The sequence below is a fragment of the Anas platyrhynchos genome, chromosome 18 (assembly GCF_047663525.1).
Source record: "Anas platyrhynchos isolate ZD024472 breed Pekin duck chromosome 18, IASCAAS_PekinDuck_T2T, whole genome shotgun sequence".
In the NCBI taxonomy this organism is placed as follows: Eukaryota; Metazoa; Chordata; class Aves; order Anseriformes; family Anatidae; genus Anas; species Anas platyrhynchos.
The window spans coordinates 13,886,790-13,903,128 of NC_092604.1; the positions used below are offsets into that span (position 1 = coordinate 13,886,790).

Sequence of the window (16,339 nt, forward strand, 5' to 3'; positions counted from 1 at the left end):
CCTGGTGGGTGGTCTTTTTTTTTATTACAGTGAGCTCCTGAAATATTCCTGCATTTCAGGATCATGTCACTACCTGAAATGCTTTGCGATCTCCTTATTAAAAAGCAACCCACATGCATCCCAGTAGAAGGCAGGTGTCTGCTGCAGAGCTTGCAAGTCTTCAAAAACCTGCCCTGGCTGGGTTGTTTCCTCTAGTTAAGAATTTGCTGTGATTTTAAGAAGTGGTGTTTCAGCTCTGTTGCTGTTGACCTTCAGCCAGGGCAATGCAGTGCCTAAGGCTCTCGCTGTCTCTGAGGATGAAGGTTTGGTAACTACTGGGGTTCCTGGCAAACCCTGCCTGGGAATCAGAGATAAAAGCCACCCAGAGCCCTCTCAGGACGCAGTCTGTGCTTGTGCACTTCCCTCACTCTACCTGTCAGTTGCTATTCTACAGGATGGACTCATGGCAGGGAGATGTGCATTGACAGCTACGCCTTTCCCAGTTGCAGAGGTGCCTAAATTAAAACCTCCACAGGAGATACGAGGACCTTCTATTTCCTTTCAGAATAATCAAAGTTTAAATGAGGAATATAGAAGGGAAGTAGCTGTCTGGAGACACTCTGGTGCACCAAGTTTAAAGGCAGCAGGCTAAACAAATCTGTGTGCCTAAAACCAGGTGGCAGCAGCTGAGCCTGGACCCGCAGCAGTTTCAGCATGCAACTGGCTTTTATCTGAAGGCAGGCACGGGGAGTGGGGTGGGGTGGTGCATGTGGCTGTATGAGCCCGCTGTGAACCAGTGCTGTCCCCAGCATTGGGACCTGAGGAATGATAGCAGTGGGCTGGCCTTGGCTCTGGTGTTTAGCCGGAAAGGTGATGATCTGAGGGAAGGGGGGTGGTCCAAGCTGCTGGAGTGGGGTAACAGAAGTAGAGCCCCTGTGCACTGCTAACAACCATGGCAAGTATGTGTGATAACTTGGAACAAGGTTCTGGAGGATGAGAAGGATGAGTGTGTGTACAGCCACAGCTCCACTGTGATAGCCAAGACTGGCTTAAATTCCTCCTGTTCAGGATCTCAAAAACAAGATGCTGGGGTGAACTGGACAGTATTTGTGACTGCAGGACTCATGGGAGAAGATGTGGCTGAATAAAAAAAAACACCTTGAAGAACTGTTAAAATATTCAGTGGATAACAATTCTAATACTTTTGAGTAACCACGGTGGTGGATTAACCAACTGCAGCATAGTTATTCACATACCCAATACGAAGTGTACAAGTACATGTATTTGCTGATTCAGAGCCTGTGCTTATGCTCTGTGAAAGAACACAATAGTGCCTTTCCCTCAGACTTAAAACTCTGCCAAGGCTTCAAGGTCTCTGTAGCAGCTCCGAGCCCTCACCCCAAGCTGTGCCAGCCACCCCCAGCTCCAGCAGGGAAGCTGATGCTGTGCTGCAGGGTGGTGCTCACTGGGGGCAGCTCCTTGCAGGGAAGGAGCAGCTGAACTGTGCTAGAAAGTGACTTGTATCTTGGAAAAAAAATGTTATTGCAGATCGTGCCATAGACACATTGGGATATATGTTTGCAGTGTATCTTAGAATATTTTGTGGATACTAAGCAGCAATTAGTCTTCCTTTGGAATCAATTCATTTCATACTGCTGTGGTAGCAGGGAGAATCTTATTGAAACTCGAGGATTTTTAATATTATTACACTAAAGACTCAGTATCAGCATCTCCGTGGGGGAGCATTAGCACACTGTAATGTGCAACAACTTCTCCACTTCAGGAAATCTTGTTGTATTTGTAATAGGGCATTTGGGGCATATATTATGTATGGGACATATTTCTCTTTTCCACCAGGCATCATCTTTCCTTCTGTCTAAATTACTCTCCAAATAAAGAGAAAGAGGAGAAAAAAAAAGGCATTGTATTCCTTATCTCTCTATACATGTATTTCAGTCTTTAGACCCAGAAGCCACTACCAGCAAACAGGGCTGCATGTGGTTGAAGCCAGAATGCCTTGGTTGAACAGTGATGGAACAGAGCTGTGGTTAAGAATAGGTGGCTATTACCTCTGTTCAGCAAGTGCAAATTTAACGTGCTTTACTGGAGGGAAATGGCAGATGGGACAGGAGCACCGTGTTTCCAGGACAAATGAAACTGGCTCTGTGCAGGCAGCAGGTAGTGTTTCTCTTTAACAGACCTGGGGGACCACCTTGCCTGGTGCCTGCCCCGAGGGAATGCTGAGTGATGTCTGAAAACTGCTTTTAGGAGGTCTTTTAACTTGATCAGGGACAAAACTGATCTGATTTCTGGAACAGGCTGTCCAGGGAGGTTGTGGAGATACTCAAAGCCCATCTGGATGCCTACCTGGGCCAACTGCTCTAGGGAACCTTCTTTGGCGGGGGGTTGGACCTGATGATATCTGGAGGCCCCTTCCAACCCCTACAATTCAGTGATCCTGTGAAAAACTGTCCAGGCTGTGCTTCACTGCCTCATTGTAAAGTTTTTCACCATACCTTTGCAGAACCTTTCTTACTGCAATTCACACCCACCATTTCATCTAGCCACAGAGGACATAACAGTTCATTGCCCTCCTCTTTAATGCACCTACAAATTAATGTTTTTTTCCCCTCTTTTACTTCGTCTTTCAGCCCATTTTTTTCATGTAACAACTTCAACTCTTTCAGTCTTGCATCAAAAGCTATTGATGTCAGTCCTTACATCCATCTTCCTGTTCTTCAGGTTATTTTTGATGATCTCCCTTGAAGTAAGGTGCTCAGAGCTGAACGCAGGATGGCTGCAGGATTACATGATTACAGCTGCAGGATACACTGCTGTTCCAGGTTATGCTATGATTTGCATCGTCTGCTAATTTAGCAACTGTGCTCTCATTTCATCACTGGAATGTGGTGATAATGTGCAGAACCAGAACGCTACAGAACCTCTGTTCAAGGTGTCTTCTGTGCTGTGAGTGGGCCTCTGATGGCTTCTGGTTGTCCAGCTGCCCTGTCAAACCCTTAACTCTCTGGACTGTGCCTGCTTAGTTTGATTTTTGGCCTTGGTGAGTGGTAGAATCAAATATATCACTGAAGCTAGGGGGGGCTCCCAGAACTGCTTGTCCCCTAGCCACCACAAGCTGTCCTCTCAAGAAGAGAACGAGCTCAGTTGGGTGCAGTTTGCTCTTCCTTAGCCTACAACAGCTGCTGCCGCTCTCCAAGATGCAGCTTGGTTTAGGATGAGTTCAGGAGCTCCAGTTCTCCGCTTCTTTTTCCTCGGGTCATTGCCTGCCTTCCAGGAGCTCAGGGGCCCTGCCTCGCGGTTCGGTGACAGCGGCAGGAGCAGCTCCTCAGAGGTTTCCAGCGCAGCGTTGGCTTGGCAAAGTTTCGGGTTTTGCTTCCCGGTCCGTGCGGCGGGGGCACCGCTCGAGGGCCGGGCCCGGGGCTGCTCCCCGCGGGACCCCGTCCCCGTCCCCCCCCCGGGGCTTCCCGCCAGCCCCCGCCGTGGGTGTGGCGGCGGGCGCGGCCCCGGGCCGGGCTTTGCCTCCGGTGCCGGCCTCGCGTCGGGCGCTGCGTGGAGGCCGCGCCGGTGAGTGCGGGGCGGCTCCTCCGGGCCGGGGGCCGCCGGGGCCGGGGGGCGCGGGGGCGGGGGCCGGGGCCTGGGCGTGCGCGGCGGCGGCGGGGAGCGGGGCGCGGCCGAGCTGCGCCGTGCTGCGGCCCCGCCGCTCCGCAGCGCGGGCCCGGGCCCCCGGCCCCCAGCCCCGCCGGGCGAGGCCCCGGCCGCCGCCGCTCCCCGCCCCGCGCCGCTCCGCCCGGCCGCGCAGGCCGCTCCCCCCCCCCGCCGCTCCTCCCGCCGGGCCGCCCCGCGCCGCCCTGCGCCGCCCCGCCGGGCGATGAGGAGCTGCTTCTGCCTGCGCCGGGGGAGCCGCGAGCCGCCGCCCGCCGCGCGGGCAACAGTTAAGTGTCCCCGGGGCCTCGGCGCGGCCGGGCCGGGGCTGCGGGACCGGGCCCGGCCCTGCCAGCGCCCGCGGGGCCCGGGGCGGCGCGGCGGGGCCCGGCGGGGCCCGGCCATCCCATCCCGTCCCCTCCCGGAGCTCCGCGCGTGGGGCCGGGCCCGCCGCGAAGCCCCCGGTGCCGCCGGGGCCGGGTGCCCGCCCCCGGGGGTCGCTCCCCGCGCGCGGGGCCGGCGGGCGCGGGGCGGCGGCGGCGCTGCCCTGAGCTGGGGGCGCCGCCTGCGGCAGGGCCGGGCCGCGGGGGGCTCCCGGGGGCCGCAGCCTCGGCGGCCGGGGTCTGGCCGAGTCCTGGAGCCGTGGCCTAGCGAACAGCTCGCTGCGGGCGTCGTGTGGCTGGTTACAGAAATCCCCCCAGTGCCGCCTTTCTCTCGGTCTTTGCTGCAGGTGTTTGTGGCGTGGATGTGCTCGGTTGCTCTTTTTCCTCCCTCAGCCCTGCTCGGAGGTTTCTGCTCAGCTGGAGGTGACGAACACGCGCTGTGTGTCTGTGCTGAACGAGCCGGAAAGGGGACGCTGGGCTGCCCAAGTTTTGTTGGCTCACCTCTTACACTGCCGGTGCTTAGGAGTTTTCACTGGTTTCTGGAAGGGTTCTCAAAGACCCACAGAGCTTTAGTGTCTGCTCGGCCTTCCCTGAGTTGGGATGCTCGCGGACTGGTCGTTACAGCTCCAGCTGGGTCCTCAGCTGCAATGGGAGAGCTGGGCTTCAGGAGTTCAGCTGGTCACGTTAAAATTTACATTTCCCCATCCTGTTTTTATTTTAAACCCAGTGAGAGCGTGCAAACACAAAGCTTGGTGGAGCCTGTCGTGTCCCGTGGCAGGTTAGCGGTGTGGTTTGGTGTCGTTGCTGTAACTCTCTGCTTTGCCTATCGTATTGTCTCAGCGTACTGGGAAGAAGGCTTCGTTTGAGCTGCTGGAGGTGTGAAAATAAATACAAAATGTTCCAGTTCTGCAGTGCCCGCTTCTCTAAGTGAGTCCCAAGGTTTAAGGCGCTGTGGCTGCCGGGGACTTGTCCACACGGGTACCAAGACAGAAATAAGCAAACTGAATGTCATTTAAATTTTGCTGCCCCGGTAGAAGGTCATCTGCATTTGGAAATCTATTTTGGTTTGAAATAGGACACTCCTCGCAAGTGACTGCCCATCTGCTGTGAAGCAATGCGAGCGCTGGGTTTCGCTCTCCCTGTGTTGGGGTTCCTGTTTCCTCTGGGGTCGGTGACGAGCTGCGGCACTTCCCCAGCTGCGGGGGGAGGCTGGCGGGGGGTGGGGGTCGGTGTGGGGACAGTCCCAGACGCGCCTCTGTTTGGTGAGAGCTGACACCAAGGCTTTGGGGGTCCCAGCTGCATGTCCTGCCGCGGTCTCCTGTTCCTGTTCTGGCTCAAACAGTTGTGCTTCGGGAGCAGAAATAGCAGCCCGGCAGGGGCTGTGTCCTGTTCCCGAGGGTTGGCAGCCCCCGTGGGGGGACCGGGTGTGCGGAGGGGAGCCCCAGGGTAAACTTGGTGCAGTCCGTGCTGTGCCGGCGGTACCTGCCTCCTTCACGAGATGAGGCAGCGATAACCCGAGCACGTGGATGAGTGTTTCGGCAGCATGTCTGCTCTGGTTTGATGGGAGTATTTCCTGCAGAGCGCAGGAACTTGGGTAGTTGATTTATTTTTTTCAGTTTTGCCTTAGCTCATGGTTTTCTGCTCTGTGGGAAGAGCCAGGTAGTGTCACAGTGCAGGGCTTGCAGCTGAAGGAAGAACCAGTAAGACCATTCCTTCTCCAAGTCTGTTTAACTTCAGGACTTGGCCTGCTTTGCTGCCAGCATGGAGTTTCTATGGCAGATACGTCCCCAGATCTGTTCACCTGCCACCAGCTCCTGAGCTTGCCTCACTTGTTGAAAAGAAACACCAGGAGGGGAGAGCGCTGCACAAACTCAAAATAACGCATTTGTCTCTAAAACTGTGTTCCTTTGTTACGCCTGTGTCCCAGCCAAAGCTCAGCAGTGCATGTGGTCAGGTCGCCATCCTGTAACGCTCTAAATGGACAGTGAAGCCAGTAGAAAAGTGTGCCTAGGATAAACTAATAAAATCAGAGATGAGCTAGCAAGAGTGAGAGATGCAGAAAGGATGGAAACAGGCGATCCCAGGGTTGTGCTGCCTGCGCCCCCTCTGCTCTCCGCGCCGTGCCTGTTTGCCCTGCGGCTGGGTGGCAGGAGGGCCAGGCAGAAGGCCGCTTCCCCTGCCTTGCCTGCGAGGCCTCTGCTCCGCGGGCTGGGGGCTTCCCGGCACCGAGACTCGTGGACACCCGGTCAGCTGCTCTGCGCGGAGCCTGCCCGGTGCCCGCTGCCTGCAGGGCGCCTGCTGCTGGGCTTGGAGCAGGAGCGCTGGCTTTGCTGGTGGGCTGGGCTGGTTTTGCTGGCATTTGTTCCAGGAAGGTCAGTTTCTGATACTCCTGCCTGCTGCTCTGGAGAGGGAGTCTGCCTGCGTTCTCGGGCCGCCACGAGGAAGATGAGGCTCTGCTGACCTGCAGCAGTCTGAAGCCCTGCGCAGAGCTTGCCGAGAGCGTGGGCGCTGTTCCCAGCGGCCTGGCAGGGCACAGGGCCTGTACCCCTGTACCTGCCTCTCTGCCGGTCCATCTCCCACCATGCTGGCCAGCGCAGGGCTTCCCCAGTAGCTGCTGCGAGCCCCATCGTGCAGCTGGGATCGGGCTGCCCAGGACCCCCACACCTCCTGCCCCCTGTGCCACAGCCGGCTCGAGGCTGCCAGAGGTGTTCAGAGCAAAGCTGGCAGCGCTGCAGCCCAAAGCTGTGCATCCTCGTCCTGTGGGCATCCCGCTCTGCCCTGCGTGCGGGACCGGTGCTGGCGGGATGCGTGCAGCGGTGCGGGGCAGGGAGTCTCGGGGCAGGCACGGCCTCTCCCTGCAGGCTTCGTCTGAGCAGTCCTGGCGGGGCTGGCGGTACGTCCTGTCCCGGGGTCGTGCCCGGCATCCCCTCGGTGCTGGGAGCTGGATGTGGCCCTGCAGCTGAGAACCTCCAGGGAGCATGCTCCCAGCTGAGGGGAGGAATGCTCTTGTGATTGTTGTGGGCTGTTCCCAGAACAACCATGCGGCAGGAGGAGCAGCAGAGGCCCTCAGAGAGCTCGGCGAGCAGAGCTGAGCGTGGGATGTGACGGGCTGGTCCCTGGTCAGCTGCTTTGAGTTCCCAGCCACCACGGTGCTAGGCAGGCGTGTGGGTCAAACTTCTGTTGTTTAAAGAGAACTTCGTTAAAATAACAAGCTGTCTGATAGGAGTATTTATAGAATCCTTCTCGATTTAATTTGTTCTTTCACTGTTTGGTTTTTCTATTATTTTTAAGTTCAAAGGCATGCTAGAAAAGAAACCAAACTTGCAGCAAGCACCCCGAGGGAGAAGCGAGATGTAGCTGATGTCGGTGTGATTGCCCAGCCAGAAACTCCTCTTTGACCCGTGTAGAGCTCAGGATGACGTTGGTCTGGGTGCACAGACTGGTTGCTGCCGCTCCGTGTCTGTTCCAGATGCATCCTTGGTACCACCTGGGGACCCTCGGTGCCCGCTGCCCGTCCTGCGCCCCGTCAGGAAGCCCCACGCCTCCGTGCGCGGCCTCCGCTGTTTCCGCCGCGCAGGGGCTTTGTGTGAGCCCTGACAAAGTGCGGATTGATGCGGCTTCCTCTCCCCTCCCCCTGCCGTGCCGTGCGTCCGGCCCGCGAGAGGCCCTGCGACAGAGGTGCCTTTCTTCCCTGGGCTGAGGGCAGCTCCGGGCTGGGCCGGGCGGGGTGGCCGAGCCCTCCCTGTCCTCAGCGCCCCGCGCAGCCCCCAGCCCTGAGGCCTGTTGCGTGCCGTTCCGTGGCGCACTGGGGAGTGCCATCACCTACCTGAACCGCGGCTCCGAGCGGTCCAACAGCAGCCGCTGTCAGCATCCGTCACCCCCCAGCTCCTGCTGTGTAACAGCAAGTCACCAAATTACCGTGAGCGACTTGGGAAGACGTGCATTCGTATGAAGAACACATCGCGAGTTCTTTATTAGAGTCACGTTAAGTTTGCTGAGTTCTGCTTGTTTTAGGCAGTTTCTGCGTCATCTGCGAGGTTTTTTGAGCAGCTCGTGGGCACAGTGTGGACGTGCAGCAGGGCTGGCTTTGTCTGAGCAGCACCCAGTGGCTTTGTTAGCTGCACAGCTGCACTTTGTTCCCTGCTGGCCCTGACAACGTGGAGGCTGCGGTGAGGGGAAGGGGGTGAGCAGGTAGGGGTCAGGGTGCCCTTCTGGTTGTGCTTTGGAAGCTTAAATTGTGTGGGCCTGCTTCAGCTGGCTGCCTGCGTGCTGGATGCTTACCAGGCGCTGAAGCAAAGCTCTGTCCTGATTTGGGTCGTTGGCAGTGGTATTTCCGTCATTTCGAGCACTTGTTTCCTTTGTTTTGGACGCTTCAGGCAGTCTGCTTGTTTGTGTGCCATTGTTATTTATACAGGGCCCAGACTTGCTCTTTTTTTGTCGCCTGCAGCACGATGTTTGTTCAGACTGGGCACTGTGAAGTGTAAAACCCAGGTCCTACTGGCACCAGCACTCACCTCTGCCTTTTCTAGGAGCAGTAAGTAACTGGCCATCTCCATGGCCTCGAAGCGCTGGGTTTCATTGCTCTTAAGAGGGAACTGGAGAGGTAGCTGTGGTTCTCAGCTTGTCTGGCTGCTCACGGCGGTGCGCCTCCGCACACGGTGCTGCCCTTCTGTCTGCAGGTGCATGGGGGCAGTGTCCTGGGGCAGTCCTTCCCGAGAGCCTGAGAGGTCTGGCTCTGGCTGCCGGCCTCTGCAGGAGACCACTTGCTGAGGCAGTGGCACCTTTCCTTCTCCTCCTCCTCAGTGAGCTATTTTGGCAGCTCTCTTGTCCTCTCCCCCTGCTTCCAGTAGCAGCATCTCTCCAAATGGGTTGGTTTCACCCGCTTCTCTCCCTCTTTGCGGCTCTTTCCCCTGAAGCATTCAGTGCTCTTCTCCCTTGTTCCTGGAGGATGCTCAGGCCTCTGTCTGCTTTGCATCAGACCGTCCTGTGTTGCTTCATGTGCTCCCCTGGCGCTCCGCTCCCTGCAGCAAGCAGAGATTTGCATATAGTGCCAGATACATCTGTGCTGCTACGTGAAGGCGGTCGCATTCAGGAGGGTGCGGTGAGACTGATGCCTCGCCGGGGAGCCCTCGCTGTGCCCAGTGCCTGTGTTGGACGGGGAACCTCGTAACGAAGCCATTACCAGCAGATTTCTTGCTGCTTAAAATGGCAGAGCTGCTTCAACCAGCCTGACTGGGGGGTGAAATTTGCTCTTTATCTGGGGGGGAAGGGATGAACTTGGGTTTTCCCATCGCTGGTAGATGGAGACCAGCCCATGCTAAATGTCCTGGAAACAGTGAAGTTAATCTCAGAAGAGGCTGCTTGCTCAAATTCCAGACCTGTTGGGCATTGCACAAACATACCTTCTTATCAAAAGCAAATGAAGGTGCAGAAGGTGTGTCTGGCCTAATCCTGTGTTTAACTTGGCAGTCTGTGGTGTTGCAGCACAAGCACTGTGGCATGCACGCACGCAGGCTCTCGGTGCTCTCTGTGCCGCTGAGGTGCGCTGCCCAGCAGCCCTTTAATGCTGTGCCTTTCTTTCAGGATCAGTCCATGATGCCTGAAGTGCGAGACCTCTCCGATGCGTTGCCTGACCTGCCGATGGATCCCATCACGGGCGTCAGTGTGGTTGCATCCCGGAACCGTGCACCGACAGGTTATGATGTAGTAAGTAGAGGTGTTTCAGCTGCTTTCGCTACTGCTTTGGTTCTGCATTAATGAGGCTTTGCTGGGAGCAGCATCTCTTCCACAGAGGGCTTGCCATCAGACGGGTTTGAAGAAGTAATTTGGTAACCAGCTGCCCACCTCTCAGCCCAAGGTACTTAGCAGTGCATTTGCTCAGTGGAGGTTTGTGGGTGCAGTCATGCCACTTCATCTGTGCTCCAAGAGGAGCGTAATTACCTGGAGGAGAGGTTTTCAGAAACAGCTGGCCACTGTGGCAAGTAAATTTACTGATCCTAGTAACATCCATCCTGAAGGATTCCTAAGTATCGCGCAAATTACATCTCTGAATAAATGGATCCCACATCAGCTGTTTAATCCCACACATCAGCACTGCGCGATAATGATGAGAAGCTCCAGATTGGGAAGCAAATAGCTTCACAACCAGCTGAAATTGCAAGGGCAATTTTGATGGACAGAATGCAAACCTCTAAATTAAGCGTTGGCAGGAGGCTGGGCAGCAGGAAAAGGCAGCTGGATACAGTAGAGATGAACATGGGAATGGGTGGATGGAGGACACAGCGTAACGACTGCTTGTTCCCTGGACTGGTTGCTGTATAGCCACCAACATGATTGTTTTTTTGCCTATAAAGTGAGTGTCCCAAACAGTGAAACATCATGAAATGCTGACCTTGCAGAGTACTGCTTGGGAAGACGTGGTCCCTTTTTGTGTATCCTCCAGCTGCTCTACATCACACCTTGGGTTTTCAGTGTCACACAGCTTGTGTAGCTGAGCGTGGAAACCCATGGACTGCGGCTTTGCTCACACATTTACAGCTCTGGGTCACGTACAATCGCTGGATCGCTGTGCAGGATGCCCTGTATGGTGTGAGAAGGAAGAAAAGGGATCAGGCTGAAATAAGGGGCGGTGTGTCTGCGTCTGTGTGTGTGTGTGTGAGAAAAGGCTCCTGAGAGACCTGGAGGGGTTTTTGCATTTACTGCATTTTTCTGAGTGCTGATTACCTGTGTGAGCCAGGCTGTGTAATTAGCTGCTTGCCCTGATAAAGGAGCATGGGACAATGTGAGAGTTGTGATAACAGAATTGCATTCTGCCTAAATGGCTGGGCAGAGAGCTGCTCACCCCAGATAGCCTGTCTGAGGTTTAATAGGGAACTTTAGCACTAGCACAGTTTAAACTAAACAAGATAAAAGATTCTTCCTGTGGCTTAATCCAATTACAGCGGTGTTGTAATAATGCTTGTGAATGTGGGTTGCTCTCTCCTGGGGGGCACAGAGTGGAGGCTGCCTTTCCTCTGATTTTTCTGTTTTGCTTTGCGTTTACAAGGAGCTCTTCTGACCCAGGGCCAATGGTCCCTGCTGTCGCCAGCGGTGGTGTCTGCTGGCTGCAGTTTCTTTACCTGATGCGTGGCTTCCACACGTTTCCTCCTTCAGCCGTGTGTGTGGCGAAGCCGCAGCGTGGCTCTGTGCCTGGGGCTGTGCTGGGCCGCCAGGAACTGCCTTCGGTATCCTTCACAGGATACCTGCACAGCGCCTGCTGTGGTGTGGCTGTGCCAGGGGTCACGACACGTCCTGGTTACCAGCCCCTGGGGCAGGTGAACGCGGGGCTGTGCCCCTCTTGCATGGATGTCTGGGCAGGGGCTCCTCTGCACGAGTCAGACGCACGTGGGGTGCGGGGGCACCACCTCCCCACGACCTCTCTGGAACCCAGCCTGGAGTATCTCAAGGCACAAAACCAAGCATGCAGAAGCGCTCTTCTGAATGTGGAGGTGAAGACTGTAGCAGGTTCAGAGACGTGGCCATCGTGTGGACCGGAGCAGTACCAGGCTCGAGGTTTCTCCAGATCTTTTAATCGCTGAAGCACCAAGGACCGGATTTTGCCAACACACATGGAATGTGTCTGAATGTAGATTCCTGAAAATCTGCCCAAACTGGCAGGACTGAGCCCAGAGGTGGGGAGGAAAGGGAGGAGAGGTGGGCGGAGGGCTGGGGACAGGAGGGAGGAGTGGTTCCCGCGCTGCAGGCTCGAGGCCAGCTCGGCGCTGCGGGTTGCTCTGGGGCTGCGGTGCTGGGGCAGGGGTGGGGGCAGCCCCTGCCGGGGGGCAGGCAGTTCAGGGAGCCTGCTTGCCAGAAGAGCTGGCCCAGGGCTGCCAGTAGCAGCATGCCGGTGCAGGGCGCTGCGCGGCTGGAGGAGCTGGCTGGGAGACGCCTTCCATACCACGTGCCGCTCCTCTGTGTCCGGCTGGTTGTGGCGTGCACTTGAGGAACGTCTTCAGCTCTGAGAACGACCTTCCCTTGTGCTTGGCAAGGTGCTGTGCCAGGCGGGCAGGCACCTGGCTGTTCAGCTCCACATTCCCTTTCCCTCTGCAGCCCGTCCCTGCCCCCTCTGCTCTCATTCTCTGTCCGTACCCCTCCTGGTCCTCTGGGCCCAGACAGCTCCTGACAGCAGGGCATGGGCTGTGACCTGGAAGAGCTTGTGGCTATGCTTCACACGTCTGCAGTGTGTGAACGCTGGGATTCCCGCCTGCTTTTGGTGGTCGTTGCAGACAAGGGGGTAGGAAGAAGTTTGGAGCAGCCACACTGGAGCCAGCCCAGATCTGGGAGTACCACCCCCACTGCTCCCTCAGTAAGGCCGGGGTGTTGGGCACCATCTCCACCATCCTGCACGTTCCTCACACCTTACCAAAGCAGGGAAGACGTGGGCTGGGGTTGCTCAGCACCCATCCTGCTGGGACAGGCCTGCTGCAGTCTCTCCACATCCTTCCTCTCTCGCGTTACCCCACCGTGGGCACGTTGCCCTCACGCAGCTCGGGCACGGTTCTGCTTCCAGGGGTGGTGGGGATCCTCCTTGCCTGCAGGAGCCTAGCAGATGATGTAAGACGTTTCCTGTTTATGTTACTCTGTTTTCTTTCCCTGTGAGTTTTCTGACAAGTTAATGCATGCTTACATTCTCCAGGCTTGGAAAGAGGCTTCAGCAGGATGGTGCGGAGCCACAGCGTTCAGATTAATCGCTGGGGATAGCGCCTGCAAGTGTTGCATTTCAGCAGCAGCAGGCATGGCTTTGCCTGGCGTGCCCGTGGGAGCTGGTGAGGTCTCAGCCCTGGCTGCTTTCTGTTTTATACCTGCATTGCCCTAAGCACCGTGCGGGAGGAGCGGCTCGGGGTGCGCACTGCGCGGCGCTGGTGGTGGGCAGCGGGTTGGCTGGGCAGGGAGGTGCCGGAGGAGCTTGGGCTCAGGCCCCAGCTCTGCAGGGATGCCCTCCCGGGGGGAGGCCGGAACAGGGCTGCAGGGAGAGAGTCCCAGCACCTTCCCAAAGAGGAGTGCTGTGCGCGGTGACTGGCTGGGAAGCTGACTTCAACCGCTTTGAGATTTGAGGCGTTAGAATTGCAGGGTAGTTGCCTATAAGGGTTTGTGATGTGGTTTTTATTTTTTTTCTGTTATTGCTTTTTGAGGATTTTTTCAGTGCTGAGTCAGGGCAGAACACTGCCAGGCTCCCTCCTCTGGGAAGGCAGAGGTGCCAGCTGGTACACGCCCGTGCTGGAGCCTTCCTGCCGTTCAGCTGGCAGAATCGGGTGTCTTTGGGGCAGCTAGCTGTAAAGGAGGTGGTGTCAACTGCGGTGTTACACTGCCATCTCAACAGTCACCTGTTGGTGTAAGTCATACAGAAGTCCTAAAACTTACAGGGCTTAAAATCCAAAGCTGAATTTGGCAGCAACCTGTGTAGCGCTGCTTTTACAGCTTCAGACTGGGTTTGTTGTTACCTGTTGAGTTTTGAGCATCTTTAATGTGGGAACAAAGAAAAAGCTACCTAACAGAGGAGAAAATGAACAGCAGAACTTGAACGATATTGTTAACAAAGTAATTAAATTTGGTTGTAGTCCCTCAAACTGTTTGGAATTCAAGCAGCGTGTCCCAGTATGTCAGTGGTTTTCTATTTAATCAGTCTGTTGTCTGAATGTTTTCATCAGGACTGACTGACTCTTAGGGGAGGGGGATGTGTGTGGATTTTAAGTGTTTCATTTTTGCTGCCCTTCTGCTGGTGTTTGCCTCGTCTCCACCGCGGGCACGGCGCCCGCTGGGGCAGGGCCCCTGGCAGCGCCCCGGCTGCCAACAGCGCCCGGCCCCGAGCACTGGTCGTGCCTCGGGCCTGTGCCGTGAATCAGCTGGGAGGTGGCGTCTTCTCCTGCCTTACTCCTTCTGTGCACACGTTTGTTTCTTCTGCAGAGATCCTGAGAGCAGCGGTTGCTGTTGGGACGACTGCGTGCAGGGTGGGAATGGCGAAGGCTGCTTGCAGGTGTTCGTTCTTTCACAGGGCACTGCTGCTGAGGTGCACAAGTGCCCAGGGCTTTCCCCTGGGCTGCTAGAAGCAGCCGTCAGCCTGCAGGCCACGTTCCCTCTGTGAGGGGGGCACTGAGATGAGGCATTTTGCTGAGCTGGGTCTCGGGAGGTGGTGCTTGAAGCTGAGCGTGTGCAGCGTAAGTCTTTAAGCGGCTTGTTGGGAGCATTCATCGCGTGTTTCAGTGCTCAACACGTAACTCTCAGCTTTTGCAGTGATACCAAATTTTTGGTAGTTAACAGATTATTTTCCCTGGAGTTTACTTTCCTGGCCCTGCTTTGCCTGCTCATCGCTTTCTCCCCGTAAGGCATAACGGCGTTACGGGTGTTCTTAGCGGTGGGCCTGTCAGCGTCGTGAGCTCCTGAAGCCTCTCCTGAAGCTCAGAAGGCGGCCGAGCAGGGCGTGCTCCCATGTTAGCCTCGCTGCTGTGCTGGTGGCGAGAGCAAGCTGAGGCTGTGGCCTTTGGTTCTCCTGCCCTGTGCCCCCTGCCGGCGGGGGACCTGGCACGGTCCCACCCGGAGCTGGGTTGTGCTGGGACCCGGGGCTCGCTCTTGTTACCTCCTTTAGGGAGTCCTGGAAACGTCTGCACCCGCACAGAGAATGTGTGGAAGCTGTTGGCAGGTAAACTGGCGTCACGCTGGGAAGCAGCATGGGCTGTTGTCTGGGTGAATTTCGTGGGGATCCTGCACTCAGATGTTTTCTGCTGATGAAGGCTTGCAAGCTTGCTTCCAGTTTGCCCTGGGGAGAAGCAGTGTCTGGGAGTGGGCCTGAAGGCAGTGAATGCAGTTAGGTCTGCCTTCAGTGGGGGTCTGGTGCTTGGGGAGCTGTGGGTCGGGGGAAGGCAGCAGATGCACCTCTTGTGCCACGAGAGCAGGGGCTGTGCCCTGTGCTGATGGGTCAGCTCCAGAGCTCTGCTGTGTGTGCAGGGCAAAGCCTTCATAAGAGGAAGGGAAATTGAGGCATGAAAGCGACATACCCGAGTTTTTCATCTTCCCGAGGGAGCGAAATGCAGGTGCTCCAGAGCAGCAGCCCCAGTCGGGCAGTGGGATGAGTGGCATAAGGGCTTGGAGTTGCCTCTCTGCTGTAACTGTTGTAGTGTCACCACTCCTTTGAAGTGACTTTTTAATCCAGTTTAAATCATGTGAAATCACAAGGAAAGGCTTAAAGACTTTTGTGGGAGTACTTCTTGTTCTGGCCTTTGTCAGGAGAAGTGGCTGTGGCTCCTGGTCAGCCCCGGGGCCATCTCTCTGCAGACGGCCGTGGGCTTTGTTGGGATGGAGCCCTCCTTGCAGCGTGCCCCGGCACCTGTGGCAGTAACGAATGCCTCCATGTGCTGACTGTTGCTAACTGTTGTTTGGAGACTGCAGCCAAGTTGCTGTTTCCTCATTAGAACAGCTTTTGTCAGAGCATCTTTAATCAATGGACTCCCAAGCGGCAGCACTTCTAGAACTTTTTTTATACCTCCTCTTGGAAGTTCTTTGCACTGCACCTTGTGAAGAAATAATGAGATGCTGTGAGAGTTCAGGCTGCTGTTAATTAGAAGAGGTCTGAAGAAGTAGTCCTGCACATACATTAACTTTATCTTGGCTCACATGTCTCCTCTCTCCCTCTGTCTCTTCTTTCCAGGTTGCACAAACAGCAGATGGCTTGGATGCTGACCTCTGGAAAGATGGCTTATTTAAATCCAAGGTCACGCGATACCTGTGCTTCACAAGATCATTTTCAAAAGAAAATGTAAGTCCGTTTGCTGAGTGTCTGCATGATTTGTATCTGTGCCTGCTATGTTCTTACCCACAAGGTGATTCATTTTATTGAGCCAGTTATAATTCAAGCAGGCATTTAACTGTGTTTTGGTGACTAAGGAGGCAAGCTGCAATGGCCAGATATTTGTGTTTTGTTTATGTTCTTCATGGAAGGAAATCACTGGTGAAATCTGTAACAAAACCAGCAGAAGAGTGAGTGTTTACAGTTCAGCACCCCTCTTACTCTAGCAATGGGTGCTGCATGTTCCAAATCCTGTTAGATTTCTAGCTCTAATTACACAGAGAAATAAATGCTGCAGGTAATGTTGACAAAGGAAGTGTTAGTTTCTGAGTCCAGGGGTATCACACCTGTCTTCCTGCAGGTTTACATTTTTCCTTATTTTTTGTGTTCATTCTTGAAAATTTGTCTACGTTGTGCTTATACCACCCTATATTTGCAGTCTTCTAGTATGGCTATTAAACAACTGCCAGTGATCAGAAATGAGCTTATGTCTGCC

General features: G+C 55.6%; 1 protein-coding gene across 8 annotated transcripts in view; it reads left to right on the top strand.

The window, feature by feature from the left end:
- The first annotated feature begins 3,372 nt into the window (after positions 1-3,372).
- The window catches only part of MVB12B (multivesicular body subunit 12B), a 65,222-nt gene continuing 52,255 nt past the window's right edge, over positions 3,373-16,339 (top strand). The window contains exons 1-4 of one of the 8 annotated variants that reach the window (XM_027471094.3): positions 3,373-3,564; positions 8,473-8,559; positions 9,609-9,731; positions 15,706-15,813. In XM_027471094.3, the coding sequence (XP_027326895.3) occupies positions 9,618-9,731; positions 15,706-15,813 (222 nt within the window). In that variant the 5' untranslated portion in view covers positions 3,373-3,564; positions 8,473-8,559; positions 9,609-9,617. The other 7 variants (XM_027471092.3, XM_072025514.1, XM_005024431.6 and 4 more) reach the window with 7 other exon arrangements.